The sequence below is a fragment of the Carya illinoinensis genome, chromosome 5 (genome assembly GCF_018687715.1).
Source record: "Carya illinoinensis cultivar Pawnee chromosome 5, C.illinoinensisPawnee_v1, whole genome shotgun sequence".
Taxonomy (NCBI): domain Eukaryota; kingdom Viridiplantae; phylum Streptophyta; class Magnoliopsida; order Fagales; family Juglandaceae; genus Carya; species Carya illinoinensis.
Window position 1 is genome coordinate 46,052,185 of NC_056756.1, and position 13,601 is coordinate 46,065,785.

A 13,601-nucleotide genomic window follows, 5' to 3' on the forward strand; every position below is an offset into this window, starting at 1 on the left:
GCAGGTAACCTTGTGTTGCATGTCTCGACGCTTCAAATGTCCGTTCGATCCCAAACGAAATTTGGGGGCGTCACACTAACTTTGGCATCGAAGACTCTCCGGCCACCACTATAGTCTCCATCTCGCAAAATTTTCTGTGTCCGAAAGCCCAAGACAGAAAACCCGAGTTGCTAAGAGTCTGGCCCAAAGGCATGCGAAACACGATGTTAACACATACAGTAAAAAAAGATATGGCTCATCATCATGTTGTTTAATTTTTTTTGCCACAACAACCCACATATAGTGATGGCAATTTGGCTTGCTGTTATATATCTTTCATTCTCTCCTACACAAACACAAGCCAAAATGGCAGAAGTGTAGGTGCCAATGAAATGATACTACCACGTTTGTTTTCATAATACATCTTATCTTATCTAATTATTACAACTTTTTCAAATTCTATAAAATAAACAATTCAACTTTTTTAAATTTCAAAACAATAATAATATTAAAAATATATATTCTAACAGTATTTTATTTAATTTTCAACTTCTATCTCAATTCATCTCATCTCATATGAGAAAACAAACAAGGTTGAATCTTCTGATTTAATTAATTTTTGAACAATGGTTTGAGCTTATAACTATGACATAAGATAATTTAGCTCATAAAAGTGGGGTGTATTAATTTATTTTCTGCTTAAGATTTCCCCTCAAATATTCTCTCCCTTGCCTTGCTTGCCTGCAATGTCAAAACAACCCAGTAAAGACCATATATTTTCGCAAAATCTATTGGAACTTGAGAATTTAAGATACCAGATTGTCCAACATTAGATGTATGAATTTTTACTAGAACCATTTTGAATGCATTTTAATATACATCTCACAAAAATAAATTGGTAAACTCACAAATTGATGTGACTTGTTATAATTCATTATATTGTAAAACTCTTTTTTTTCATATCTAAAGTATATCTAACGAATCACATTTAGCCCCATCAATCTTTGTGAAATCTGAAAACTGGAATCAACTATCTTTCTCTCTCCCTCCCAGCTTTTTGGCAACCAAAAAGGATTGTTACACTGAAGAGATTACCTGTTTTCCCCAGTCAGTACAACTTGTTATGACAAAGAGGAGAAATGCTTGCACAAAAGCACCAACTAGTACTCCAATCCAAAGGCCCTTTCCTCTCAACTGCACCCAAAAACCCAAAAGAACTCCGACTGGAAGTCCACAGAGATAATATGCCCCTAGGTTGACATAAGCACCCACATCCTGCCACCCACATCCCCTAGCAATGCCTGATTTCATGGAACAGAAGATTGAGCTACTCAAAATTCCATGTTTGCAATGTAATTTCACGTTGACAAGAGGAAAGAAAAACATTAACCTGAAAGGACTCCATGTAAGCTGTCCAGTATAACCGACAGACATACCAGAGGAGCCATGGTTGTGACATAATCTACTACTTCCTTCTCATTGCTGAAAACATAACCAAAGGCATGGCGGCTGGCATAAAGGGCCGAGCTTACCATGAGTGCCTCTGTGACTGTAATAAGCATCACAACAGTGACAGCTAGGCGTGCTGCTTGTGGATTCCCAGCTCCTATTTCATTTGAAACTCTAGTGCTATATTCCCACCCAAAAAATAGAAGAAGAAGATTATTATATGAATTGAAGTGGAGTTACATACAAATTTCTCTGACATAGGCACATATATGAATGTGCATTGATGCAAACCTTGCTGCAGCCCCTAGTCCTTCTGGTATCATAAAGAGTGTTGAGAGGGTTGCCAAACTGTTAAGAAAAGTAAAAAACTAGATAAATTCGGCTTTGAGGAACTGATCTCATATTCTATGACGTTCTTTAATTTAAATGGAGGTTAAATTAAATCTTGAAGTTATCATATCCAATTCTAAATCAGAAAGACCAATAGCAACTTACCACACAGACAGGACTGAAGTTTCCAGCTTTGGATTTGGTAAAAACCCTGACAGCAGGGTAAGTAGCTCAAATGACCACCACTCAAGGCTATGAATAACCAAGATGAGAAAACAAATGAGTAAAAAATAAGGTCCTTCCACAACTGATAAAGAGAACCAGAAAAATTACCAAATCATTACAGCAGAAGGGATGGCAAAACGGAAGAACTCCCCAATTCCTTTGAACATCTGCATTGAAATTGGGACCCTGGTTTTTTCACAGGCACTACTGTACTTCATGTACAATCCGAGTAGAATTACATTCAACCAATATGACATACCAATAGCTACCGATCCTCCAAGATGTTCTAGTCTAGACCTGAATACCAAAACCCAACAGAGAGGTACATGGAAACAAAGAGTGACACAAGAGCTTACTAGCATAGGAATTATCAAGCATTGCGTCTGAAAGTATCGAACAAGAGCTTGAAGAGTTGCATAAGCAAAGAGTGCAGGAATGAGCCACATTATGAATATTCCAGCTTCATGTGAAATTAAAGGGTCTTGGCCCATGAAAACTAGTATTTTCCCCATATAAATCCACAAAAGAGACAGAGGGAGACAAACCAAAAATAGAGAGAAAATAGCAGTGTAAGTTCGATTTCCTAGTTTTTTATATTGCCGAGCTCCATAAGCTTGCCCGCATATAGTTTCCAGTGCACTCGACATTCCAAACTGTTCAGCATGTGAAAGTTACAAAGAATCAGCCAGTTGTTAGCATATACAGTTAACTTCCAAGGTCCAAACTAAATATACCAGATAGAGACTAAACATTGAAAAAAATTGGCCTCTGGCTCAACTCAATCATGGCTTCAACCATTCATCTCTAATGCCAATGGAAGTGCACAGTGTTCCAACTCCTATGAATGCATATGGCCCCCTAAAAGATACCTAAGTTTTTGATGATTTTATGATGGGAAATGTGAATAAAACAGAAGCCAGCTCCACTCAAACTTGTGTCTCCCCTCCTCTTCTTTAATCCCCCAGTAGTAAGCTATTTCCTAATCAAGAGCCGGTTATGATTTGAAACCTATAATAAATACCCAAGTATTAAAGCTCATCATTGTTATTATTTTTCCTTCTTTGTTTATAATTATTATAATATTTTTCAATACAACCTATTGAAGAGTGAGTTTCTTTTTTCCTTTAGATTCCAGGTTGGATAAAATTTAGGGTATTTAATCCTTGTGTTAGCATGGACAGCTTCACATTTGAGGATCCCATCACTCGAAACCATCAATAAAAACCTTACTAGCTAGTGGGACTGGACTAGGATTATTTCGCATCTGTAGCTGACCAATCCGCAGATACCTTCTTGTGATTGACTTGATACTTTTCCCCGGGCTCCTAATACAGTTGCTCATTGACGTGATTGATGGCTAAACGTATTTCAGTGGACAAACTATCGATTAGTTTTTCAAAATATCTGTATTGTTTCATAATGGTAAATATCACTTAATTAGTAATACCTTCGAGTTGTAAACTAATTAGAACTAAACAACATGAAGGCAACCGTGAGTAGATTGGAAACGTTGAGTTCTTATCAAGAACCTACTAAGAGGGAAAAAAAGAGAGGAAAAAGAACTGAGTTACAAGACAAAGCAAACCGATAACATACTTTGATTCCTTTGTTGCTTTGCAATTTCAAAATTCCAAATGAAACCATATTTCTGAAGTTCAGGTCCACCTTTGTGCACAGTGATAACCATATTTACTGATACTAATATTATCTCTAAGGTTCCAGTTACAAAGGATATAGAACATAGCATGATAAAATTTGGAAAACAAAACAAAAAAAAAAAAAAAGGATTTGAGATAAAAATATAGGATCAAAAGAAGAAGACTTACAACAGGACTGAAGCCAGAGACGGCGGCAAGAGAGATGGCAATGGCAGTGCTAGAGAGAGAGAGCTCGCCAAGGTGACCAACCATCATAATTGAAATAATCTGCAAAAAATATTGCGATAAATTCACAGCCACCAGAGGCCCTGCTACGTAACTCACCCTTTTCGCCTCTTGAGCAAACGCGTCCCATGATACGCCCAAACAACCCTCTCTCTTCTGATCTTCTCTATCTTTCACTAACAAGCTTTTCTCCATTTTTATCTGTGTCTTCCTCGCAGAGTCACCCTCGTACCCTGATCATTGCCTATGTGTCTCGTTTTTCTATATTTTTGTTCATTGATAAAAACAAAATCTGAACGTCTTTTTCGGCCATTACCCTTCCCTGGAGGAGTAGCCATCTTTTATATATTTTGCATTTTTATTTTTTGGACCTGGCCGTTTATGACTCGGGGTCGCCGCCTTCACAAGATAATATCGTTACGGGGGGTGAGTTGGATAAAATATTATTAAAATATATTATTTTTTTATTAAAATTTAAAAAAATTAATTAATTAATTTTATTTTATATAAAAATTTAAAAATATTATAATAATTAAGATGAGATTAAAAATTTTATAAAAATGAACAGGCAGAAAACACCTTACCTATGCAGAGTTTCACAGAATTTCAACGTGTGTTGATGATGCACCACACGAATATTTTCTTTTGTTATTGCATTATTAATATTTGCAATAATAATAAAAAGACAAAATAAAAACAAAGATTTGGCACGACGGATGACACGACACTTTGTTCCTTCTATCTCTGTGAAGGAGACATCAGGAAAGGAAATGAAGTTTTGCACGGCTACTTGAAAAATCGTTGGTTTTTTAGGACATCTTGGTTGGTTTGGTCAAACGAAGTGTTTGACTAAATTTTATATAACTTGACTTAAAAATTTTTAATTGAGTAAATTTAAAATAATTTAAATTTTTGTTAGAATAATTAATTAAAGATGAAATATCACTATTTATTTATTAAATATTAATTTCTCATTCCAAATAAATAAATTAAATTAATTAGAATATAATTAACATTTAACATTTATAATATAATTATTATTAACATTTAATAATATTTTTTAATATTAATTGAATATAATAGAATTATTATTAACATTTAACAATACTTTTTTTAATATTAATTTAATTAGAATATAATTTTTATTAACATTTAATAATACTTTTTTGTAATATTAATTTAATTAGAATGTAATTATTATTAACATTTAATTAGTAGAATTACAAAATGTGATCAAATAAATTAAATAAAAAAATTATTAATTTAATAATATTTTATTATTATATAGAGAATGAATGGCTAATCTAATGTAGGGATTGAATTTAGATAAAATAGATAAATGTAAAAAAATATTTGTATTGACTAAATTTAAAAATAAATTTGACCAAACCAATATCAATGCTCTTACCTAAATATGCTCTAAGATTGACAGCACTCATGCTCTTCATTTTTAAGCTGCGTGCATATGTAAGCACCGACATTTACAGCACAAACCCTCAATCGCAATGGTATGATCTTGACTCTAAACTCGTAGTGGCGGACATGCATTTTCAGCGGGTCATTGAGATTTTAGGGTCTGACTACTATGCCGCCCCAAATGTACCGCCCAACATTTTTTTTTCTCATTTTTCATTTCATATTTTTTTAATCACTTTCTTAATCATTAAGTAAAAAAAAAATTATATATCAATACATTTAAAATAACTTTTTTAATCACTAAGTAAAAAATAAATAAAAAATTTTGCCCAGCGGTCTATCCCAGGCGGCAAAGGGGCTTTTTCCTTTTAGAAAATACTTGAGTATATGACAAATTTTGATCAACAATTGAAAAAAATAATTACCATTAAATGCAATTAAAAAAAAAAACTTTGTAAGATCAGCTAAGAGAATCTTTCTTATAATTAATAATTATTCATTGTATACATCCACTAAGACAATATTATATGCTTTCCAATATAGTAATTTTAGATATAAGTCTAAAGTGTGCAATTTTCATTCAACCTTTGTTAAAAAATATTTTTTTTAATAATTTTTATTATGAAATTTACTTTTTTACAAAAAGAAAAAAAAAAATGACTTGCACAAATCATTATTCTTTTCAATAATAAAATAATGGAAAAATGCTTAATCTGATAATTAACGAAGAAATGTAATTTTAATTCATCATCAAAATTTGAATCATAGAAGAATGAGAAATACTTAGATCCCCATTTTGGGTTTGAGCATTTCAACCAAGAATTTTTTTTTGAGTGATTTTTTTATTATTTAAAAATATAAAAAATATATATATATTCAACCTTATCGATCGGGACGCATCACAGGATGTACGACTCTAGAAGAATTTCTAAACAGTTTTGCTATATACAAATATAGTCACGTACTAATCTGCATACCAATATTGATTCCTTCATTCTTAAAATTTAAATTAACACAATTTTCAATAAAATATACTTTTTAACTATTCACATTAAATTAATACGCAGATTAGTACACAATTATACTTACAACTATATTCTTTCATTTCTAAATGAACAATTCCTGCATCCGTGATGGATTGGTTCTCAATTTCCTCCATTGCAAAGAGGAGTAGTCCCACTGCGGCAGATGACCATTGGATTTCTTTTTCAGCTGAAATAGAAATATCAGGACATCAAAATCATCTGCTCGCTCAAGTCAGTCCATTTTCCACGCTTAAGTTCAAATTTGTTACAGCCATATAATTTAGAGTGATTTGGGGCCAAAAGAAACAAAGACAGACGAAAAAGAGATATTAAGCTGATATGCTCATTCATAAGCAATGTTTCTCCTTACAACTTCAATAATAAGAAACTTTAGCTGACCAAAATTCCCTGCTGACTTGTATCATTATCTTTGGGAAGTCTCCCCGCAAATATCCTCTCCCTTGCCTTGCTAGCCTGCAATATCAAGAACCCAATAAACCATGAAAAAGGCAGAAAAACTCACGCAAATAACTAAAATATTAATTGAGATAAAAGTTGAAAATTAAATAAAATATTATTAGAATATTTTTTTAATATTATTTTTATTTTGAGATTTGAAAAAATTGAATTGTTTATTTTATTTTGTATGAAAATTTAAAAAAGTTATAATAATTAGATTAGATGAGATGAAATGAAAAGTTTTACGAAAATGAATAGGGCTTATTAACCATTACAATAGCGTTCATAGGCCACTTATTCCAGTCAGAACGTCCTTGATACCCTTTATCTCAATAGGTGCTCTCATGAATTGACTAGAATATAGAGGAACTGATCATACGAAGATGTGGAAGAAAAGAAGAAAATTTGAGAATTTAGAAGGCATCTTAGGAATACAGGGGGTTTCAAAACACTCCGAATTTTTCCTCACTTTTTCTCCCAAGCATCTTCAAAGTAGACCAGAGCATTTGGGAATCTATCAAAAAAATTGAGACATAAAAAGTGAAGGATAAACCTGTTTTTCCCAGTTTGTACGACTTGTTACAATAGAGAGCAAAACAGTCTGAACAAAAGCACCAGTTTGTATTCCAATCCAAAGGCCCCTTCCTCTATACTGCGCCCAGAAACCCAGTACTGCAGCAGCTGGAATTCCACAAAGATAGAATGCCCCCAGGTTGACATAAGCCCCTATATGCTGCCACCCAGATCCTCTAGCAACACCTGATTTAATGAAGTCTTAACATAACTCTGTAAAACTTAAAAAAAGACAGCTGACAAAAAGAAAGATTTTCTACCTGAAAGAACCCCTTGTAAGCTGTCAAGTATAATTGATACAGAAACGAGAGGAGCCATGATTGTTACGTAGTCCACAACTTCCTTCTCATTGCTAAAAGTGTAACCAAAAACATGCCGGCTGGCAAGAAGGGTTATGCTCACTATACTTGTCTCTGTGACTGCAAGAAACAACACAACAAAGAGAGCTACACGAGCAGCTTGTGGGTTCCCTGCTCCTAATTCATTTGAAACTCTTGTACTAAACCAAAAAGGAGACAAAATTTTTAGAGATGTGCAATTTAGACTACAGTAGACACTTGTAAAACGTAGCTATAAATGTCTTTTACATATATGTGTGTACATGCGTGTCTATATCTTTGTCTGTGGATATGTTCAATTGAACAAACCTTACTAAAAAAAAAAAGGAAAAAGAACAAACCTTGCTGCAGCACCAAGTCCGTATGGTATCATATAGAGTGTTGTGATGGTTGTGAGACTGTAAAAAGAAGTTGATAATAAGGATCATTACCCAATGCTGAAGTGAGGTTAGAATCTTTTGAGGAACGCATATTATAGTGCATAAAGATGAGAAAGTTTTAGAAGATCCAGAGTTTTCTTGATCTGAAATACTACAAGAAAATTTACCATACAGAAAGCACTGAAGTTTCTAGCTGTGGATTGGGTAAAAGCCCGGACAGTAAAATAAGAATCTCGTACGACCACCACTCAAGGCTGCATTATTAAAATGAATAAACACATCAGAGAAGAATGATATATTACAGAAAAGGAGGCCGCTAAAGCCACCGCTCCCAGCTCCAGCTGGCAGTTACTTTTAGCAGTTTAGTCTTTTTTTTTTTTTTTTACATGTATTTTTTTAACACTTTTCAATATATTTTTTTTTAAAAATTCAAAACATCATTAAAAAAATATTTCCTTAATTATGAAGTAAAAATAAAAATAAAAATGGCCAACGGTAGCTGGGAGTGGTGGCCCTACCATTATTCTTACAGAAAAACACACAAACTTCACATTTTAACAGGAGAAAGTGACACCAATTACCAAATCATTATAGCAGAAGGGATGGCAAATTGAAAGAACTCCCCAATTCCTTGGAACAGCTCCATAGAAATTGGAACGCGAGTTTTTGCGCAGGCAGAAGAGTACTTCATGTATAATCCAAGCAAAATCACATTTAACCAATATGAAATGTTAATAGCTAATGCTGCTCCGACGTTTCCCAGCCCAGACTTGAATACCAAAGCCCAACACAGAGGTATGTGAAAAGAAAGAGTGGCAAGAGAGCTGATAAGCATTGGCTTGACAAGACTTTGTGTCTGAAAGTATCTAACAAGTGGCTGAAGTGTTGCATATGCAAAGAGCGCAGGAACAAGCCAGATTGTGAATTTACCAGCTTCGTGTGAAATTAGAGGGTCTTGGCCTATCAAAGTTAGAAACTTCCCAATATAGATCCATATCAAAGACACGGGAAAACAGACTAAGGTCAGAGAGAATATAGCAGTGTAAGTTTGAACTCCAAGTTTCCGATACTGTTGAGCTCCATAAGCTTGCCCACTTAAAGTTTCCAGTGCACTTGCCATTCCAAACTGTTCACAGTATACAAAGTACAAATCCACTTAGTTGTTTGAAATAGAACTCTATTCATATAAAGTTCTATTTATATAACTAGGTCACAAAATTCAATTTGACATCTTCTTAAGAACATTTGACTCACAGTCTAAGAATCTAGGCATGATTTCATCCATATTTTTTCTACAAGCATGAACCTGATGAAACCCATATATGTCAGTAATATTTCAAAGTATACTTCTATTGTAAAGTTTCATCCATTTGCTAAGCATATACTTTTCTATACTAGCATTCGTACAGGCAAGCCAAGCCATATCATGGTAGCAGAAAGTTTGGTTTAGTTTAGTACTAAACCGACCCACCACATTGATCCGCTGCAGTCAGAGGTGCATTCAAAGTAGAGCTTCCTGGGTTTAATTATTAATGCATCTCTGGGTGCAATGTATTGGTGAGAGGGCATATGCATGATAAAAGAGGTAACTTTCAAAGCTATACTAGAGAAATGCCACTAACAAGCCAAAGCTCTGGCCGTTATTTTCAAGCCAAATACACCACGTGGGATAAGGGAATCATTCTCCATACATAAGCACTTTGGGAATTGCCTTCAAACCCTTTCCAACAAGCATACAAGTCACCACCCTCCCAGGCATCACCCATGCAAGTTCGGTACTGTTAAAAATCTCAGCCCATAACACAACAAGCATACAAGTCCACCACCCTCCCAGGCATCACCCATGCGAGTTCGGTACTGTTAAAAATCTCAGCCCATAACACCTTTGCCACCTAACCGTGAAGTAAAAGATAATCCATAGATTCACCACTCTTCTTACACATGTAACATTAATCCGTCACAATGAGTTGTCTCAAGTTGTCCATAATCTATTTTCCCAAGAGATGCAGCCCAACCAAAGAAAGCAATTTTAGGCGGCACCTTACTTTTAAAAATCCACTTCCAGGGAAACCAAATATGAAGGACCATTCTTAATGAGTGCCGAATTTTTTTTCAAAGATACATGAGAAGTTGTGAAAGGGAAAATTGTTTTGAATGTACAAAATAACAAAGCTTTAACTTCACAGCTTGTTGTTAGATAACTAAAGGGTTAACAGGGCCTTGGCACCATGATAACTTCACAGTTAGGTCTCCTACTAAATCTGTACAAATATTAAAACCAATTATGTCAATCACTGCAAAAGATGTAGGAGCTACTAATGGACCTTTTTCCTGTTGCGCCTCAAGCCTGTCCAAAAAATCACACAAGACGATATAGAGACAATATTTAAGAGGTTCGGCAACTTGTCTATGTCTATTGGAGCGAAAACTCAGTATTTTCAATATGTTTGTACAAAATTACAAACACACATAAACAAACTCTTTATCTCTCAAAAGGCTCTCTATTCTAGGTTTCCCTAGAACCTATATTTCGCGCATAACTCTTTGCCTTGATCGCTCACCTCAGTGAAAATCCCTTACACTTTGCCTCTTCCTGATCGCTCATCTTAGTGAGGATGGTTTTTACCATTGCAAAATATCTCTTTTTATAGGAGAAGCCTACCTAATGTAACCACTATTGTTGACAAATATGGAAAAAAATTTCCAGCAGCTATGCTTAACTGTTGAGGGGCTGCTGCAGCCATCTAAGACTAGTGAGAAGCTTCTCTTGGTGGGTAAAAGGTTGCATGTTCACATGGATAATTCACACTTGGGGAGTTTTCAACATTTTCTCCTTTTGTTATAAGTTGACTGTTGAGTAGAAAACGCTCTTTACTGCATTTTGCATCGTCTTGTTTAAGAGCTCCCCTACGGATTGACATTCCTTAAAATTTATTATAAGAAACTTAACCGATCACCAGAAACCCTTTTGCCAAGAAATATAAAAATGTGTAGAACTTTCCTATGGTAACTTCTTCAGAAATACTTAAAGAGCACATTATTTCTTCGTGCATAATTATTACAGGCCTTCATAAGATGCAGTAAGCTATTTGCCTTCACTTTGTGCTTAGGATTTTCTAGTGTTTTCCGGAAGATTGTGCATTGAGTCGTACGCCATGTGTAACACCCAAAGTGTAACACGCACAACATATAAATAACACGGTAGACATTGATGTCTGTCGCATCAACCATATGATTGGCTTACCTGTTTGTCACTTCAGAGGTGTCACACGAGTATTACACTTTTGCATTCTCTTATCATAACATATTGTTTCTGTAACTTATCAAAAAAACATATTGTTTCTGTAAACTATAAGTTATTGTAATATCGAAACTAGAATTTTCCTTCTGCATTCTCTTATAATAGCTTATAGTTTCCGTAAACTATTTTCTTGTACGACCGTTGAGGCATTTTGTAAGATGACAGTCTTAAAATTCTTTTCTCGTTTCATTTTCATTATTTTCTACCAAAAGTATTAACCAATTCACAATGCAAAACAAAACAAATTCCAAGCCTGTATCTACTTAATGGCTAGAATTTTTTCACTCATCAAGCTAAATTGCCACTGTAATTTGGTGAAGTTTGCTCAAACACAGCTTGGTAAACCGAGAAGAGTTAGTGTAGTGTATTGTGAGAAATTTGCTACATACATGTTATGATACGGATAGCCTATAATAAAATACCATCAGGTTGCCCTGTTGGGAGCTGTTCTGACATAGAGACGATTCTAAATAAAGGAGTGACGAAATTTAACGTGGTTCGGCAATTGTCTACGTCCACAGCTGCTGTAATTTCACTATAAAAATAATTTTTACAGAAATCTCTCTCTCACCCACATGCACTTCTCTGCTGCACTCTACACATTCTGCACATTTAAACTCTCCTATTTATAGGAGAGCAGAGCATTTACGGTACAGCAATCTGCTGCAGAAACTAAAGTGCCTAATAAAACAAAGAAGCAAACGGTGCATGGCTCACTATTTACCATTTTGTCTCCATCTGCAACATGCCCAAGTCAGTATGAACTCACCATCAGCTACCATTTATTTTCTGTCGCGCATATCTTAAATTGTTGTTCAATCTTCTTCTTTTTTTAAAAACTTTTTTAATGCTAATCTCACTTTAAAGAAAAATGGACGCCTTTCAAGAAAAAAAAGGACGTGAGAAGAGCACGAAAACCATTTTTATTTTCTGATTCCTAATTTGTTTTTCCCTAGGAGAAAAGACCTTTTATTAGTCACCAATTTTTATTTATTTATTATTATTATTATTATTTTGAGCGAGAAAGACTTTTCTTTGGTATATTGATAGTCGCCAATAAATTATAAATGCATGCCTTTTTTTCAAAAAGAAAAATAATGACGAAGGCTTACAAGAAGACTGAAGCCAGTGACTCCAGAAAGAGAGATGGCAATAGCGGTGCTAGAGAGAGCAAGTTCACCCAGATGACCCACCATCATCATTGAAATGACCTGCAACAGGTACAGTGATAGAGTCACCGCCACCATAGGAGCTGCCAAGAAACCCAACCTCTTTATCTCCTCAGTGAGCACACCCCATGTTATTGATGGAGTCTCAGTTCTTTTATCTTCTCTTCCTTTTTGTAGTAGACTCTCTTCCATGTTCTTCTCAGTGTCTCCCATGGAAGTCTAAGCCAAAACACTCGCTCAAGTTTTGGAATTAGAGAGAGAGAGAGAGACGTAGAGAGCTCTCCTAACTTTTGGCATTTCAATTTTCAGAAGCTATATAAATATGAATATACAAACCAAGATATGACACTATTGGTGCATGGCAGGCCATAAACGAGTACCTCTTGTCTTCTGAAAAGGAAAGGTATAATCATCTAAAGGAGAAAAATATTTTAGTCATAAATAAGTTATATAAAATTTAATTCATAAATTAACAGAATTTAAAATAATATATTAAATTATAAAATTATTTTTATTATAAAATAATAGTAATCGAATTAGAGAATTTAATTGGGTCTAGGAGGGTTAGACTAGGAAATTTAATTGTTTCTTAACTATCCTTTCAATTATTGGAGATAATATGGTTCATACACAAAAGAACAAAAGAGAGTGTTAGAGATATAAATTCAATAATCCACTCTTATCTATTTCTATCAAGATTTCACATCAATAATGCTTACTTGATTGATAGTTGCAACTTAATTTTCTTGACCTTATTAACAAAACAAAAACAACTTCACTGTACCTACTCCTTGATTTATTGTTTAGACTAAGAATGGTAAATACTGCGTGCATTTTTATGTGCAAAACGCCAAACACAACATATCGAGTGCTTGCGGCCGTCAGTATTGAAAATAAATTCAAGGTTGGGTAGAACTTTCAAAATAAATTATTTATAATAGAATAGATCACACTAATAAAAAAATAAATTTTTTTATATTTTTTAAATATAAGATTTACTTTTTTACAAATACTTATATTAATTTATCTACTTAAAATTTATACAAATCATTCCTTATTCTTAAAATTATTCTA

General features: G+C 34.1%; 2 protein-coding genes across 2 annotated transcripts; both read right to left on the reverse strand.

Moving 5' to 3' along the window:
* Positions 1-482: 482 nt before the first annotated feature.
* Positions 483-4,211, reverse strand: LOC122308933 (protein DETOXIFICATION 14-like). The gene is made up of 7 exons (XM_043122211.1): positions 3,810-4,211; positions 2,092-2,636; positions 1,924-2,010; positions 1,720-1,776; positions 1,370-1,608; positions 1,075-1,280; positions 483-720 (listed from the first exon to the last, which is right to left on the reverse strand). The coding sequence occupies exons 1-7, from the start codon at positions 4,059-4,061 to the stop codon at positions 679-681; spliced, it is 1,428 nt and encodes a 475-aa protein (XP_042978145.1). The 5' UTR covers positions 4,062-4,211; the 3' UTR covers positions 483-678.
* Positions 4,212-6,527: 2,316 nt separating this feature from the next.
* On the reverse strand, positions 6,528-12,826 carry LOC122308795 (protein DETOXIFICATION 12-like). Its single transcript, XM_043122012.1, has 7 exons — positions 12,471-12,826; positions 8,639-9,183; positions 8,225-8,311; positions 8,019-8,075; positions 7,600-7,838; positions 7,320-7,525; positions 6,528-6,781 (listed from the first exon to the last, which is right to left on the reverse strand). Exons 1-7 carry the CDS (start codon positions 12,738-12,740, stop codon positions 6,698-6,700), a joined length of 1,488 nt encoding a protein of 495 aa, XP_042977946.1. The 5' UTR covers positions 12,741-12,826; the 3' UTR covers positions 6,528-6,697.
* Between the last annotated feature and the right edge of the window lie 775 nt (positions 12,827-13,601).

Excerpts from the sequence above, each read along its gene's own strand:
- LOC122308795 (XM_043122012.1), bottom strand. The coding sequence starts at position 12,740 with ATGGGAGACACTGAGAAGAACATGGAAGAGAGTCTACTACAAAAAGGA. Across the intron at positions 9,184-12,470 it reads TCACTGGCTTCAGTCTTCTT|TTTGGAATGGCAAGTGCACT; the intron begins GTAAGCCTTCGT and ends TACTGTGAACAG. Across the intron at positions 7,526-7,599 it reads CTTACAAGGGGTTCTTTCAG|GTGTTGCTAGAGGATCTGGG; the intron begins GTAGAAAATCTT and ends TCATTAAATCAG.
- LOC122308933 (XM_043122211.1), bottom strand. The coding sequence starts at position 4,061 with ATGGAGAAAAGCTTGTTAGTGAAAGATAGAGAAGATCAGAAGAGAGAG. Across the intron at positions 2,637-3,809 it reads TCTCTGGCTTCAGTCCTGTT|TTTGGAATGTCGAGTGCACT; the intron begins GTAAGTCTTCTT and ends CATGCTGAACAG. Across the intron at positions 1,777-1,923 it reads ACTTCAGTCCTGTCTGTGTG|TTTGGCAACCCTCTCAACAC; the intron begins GTAAGTTGCTAT and ends TTTTCTTAACAG.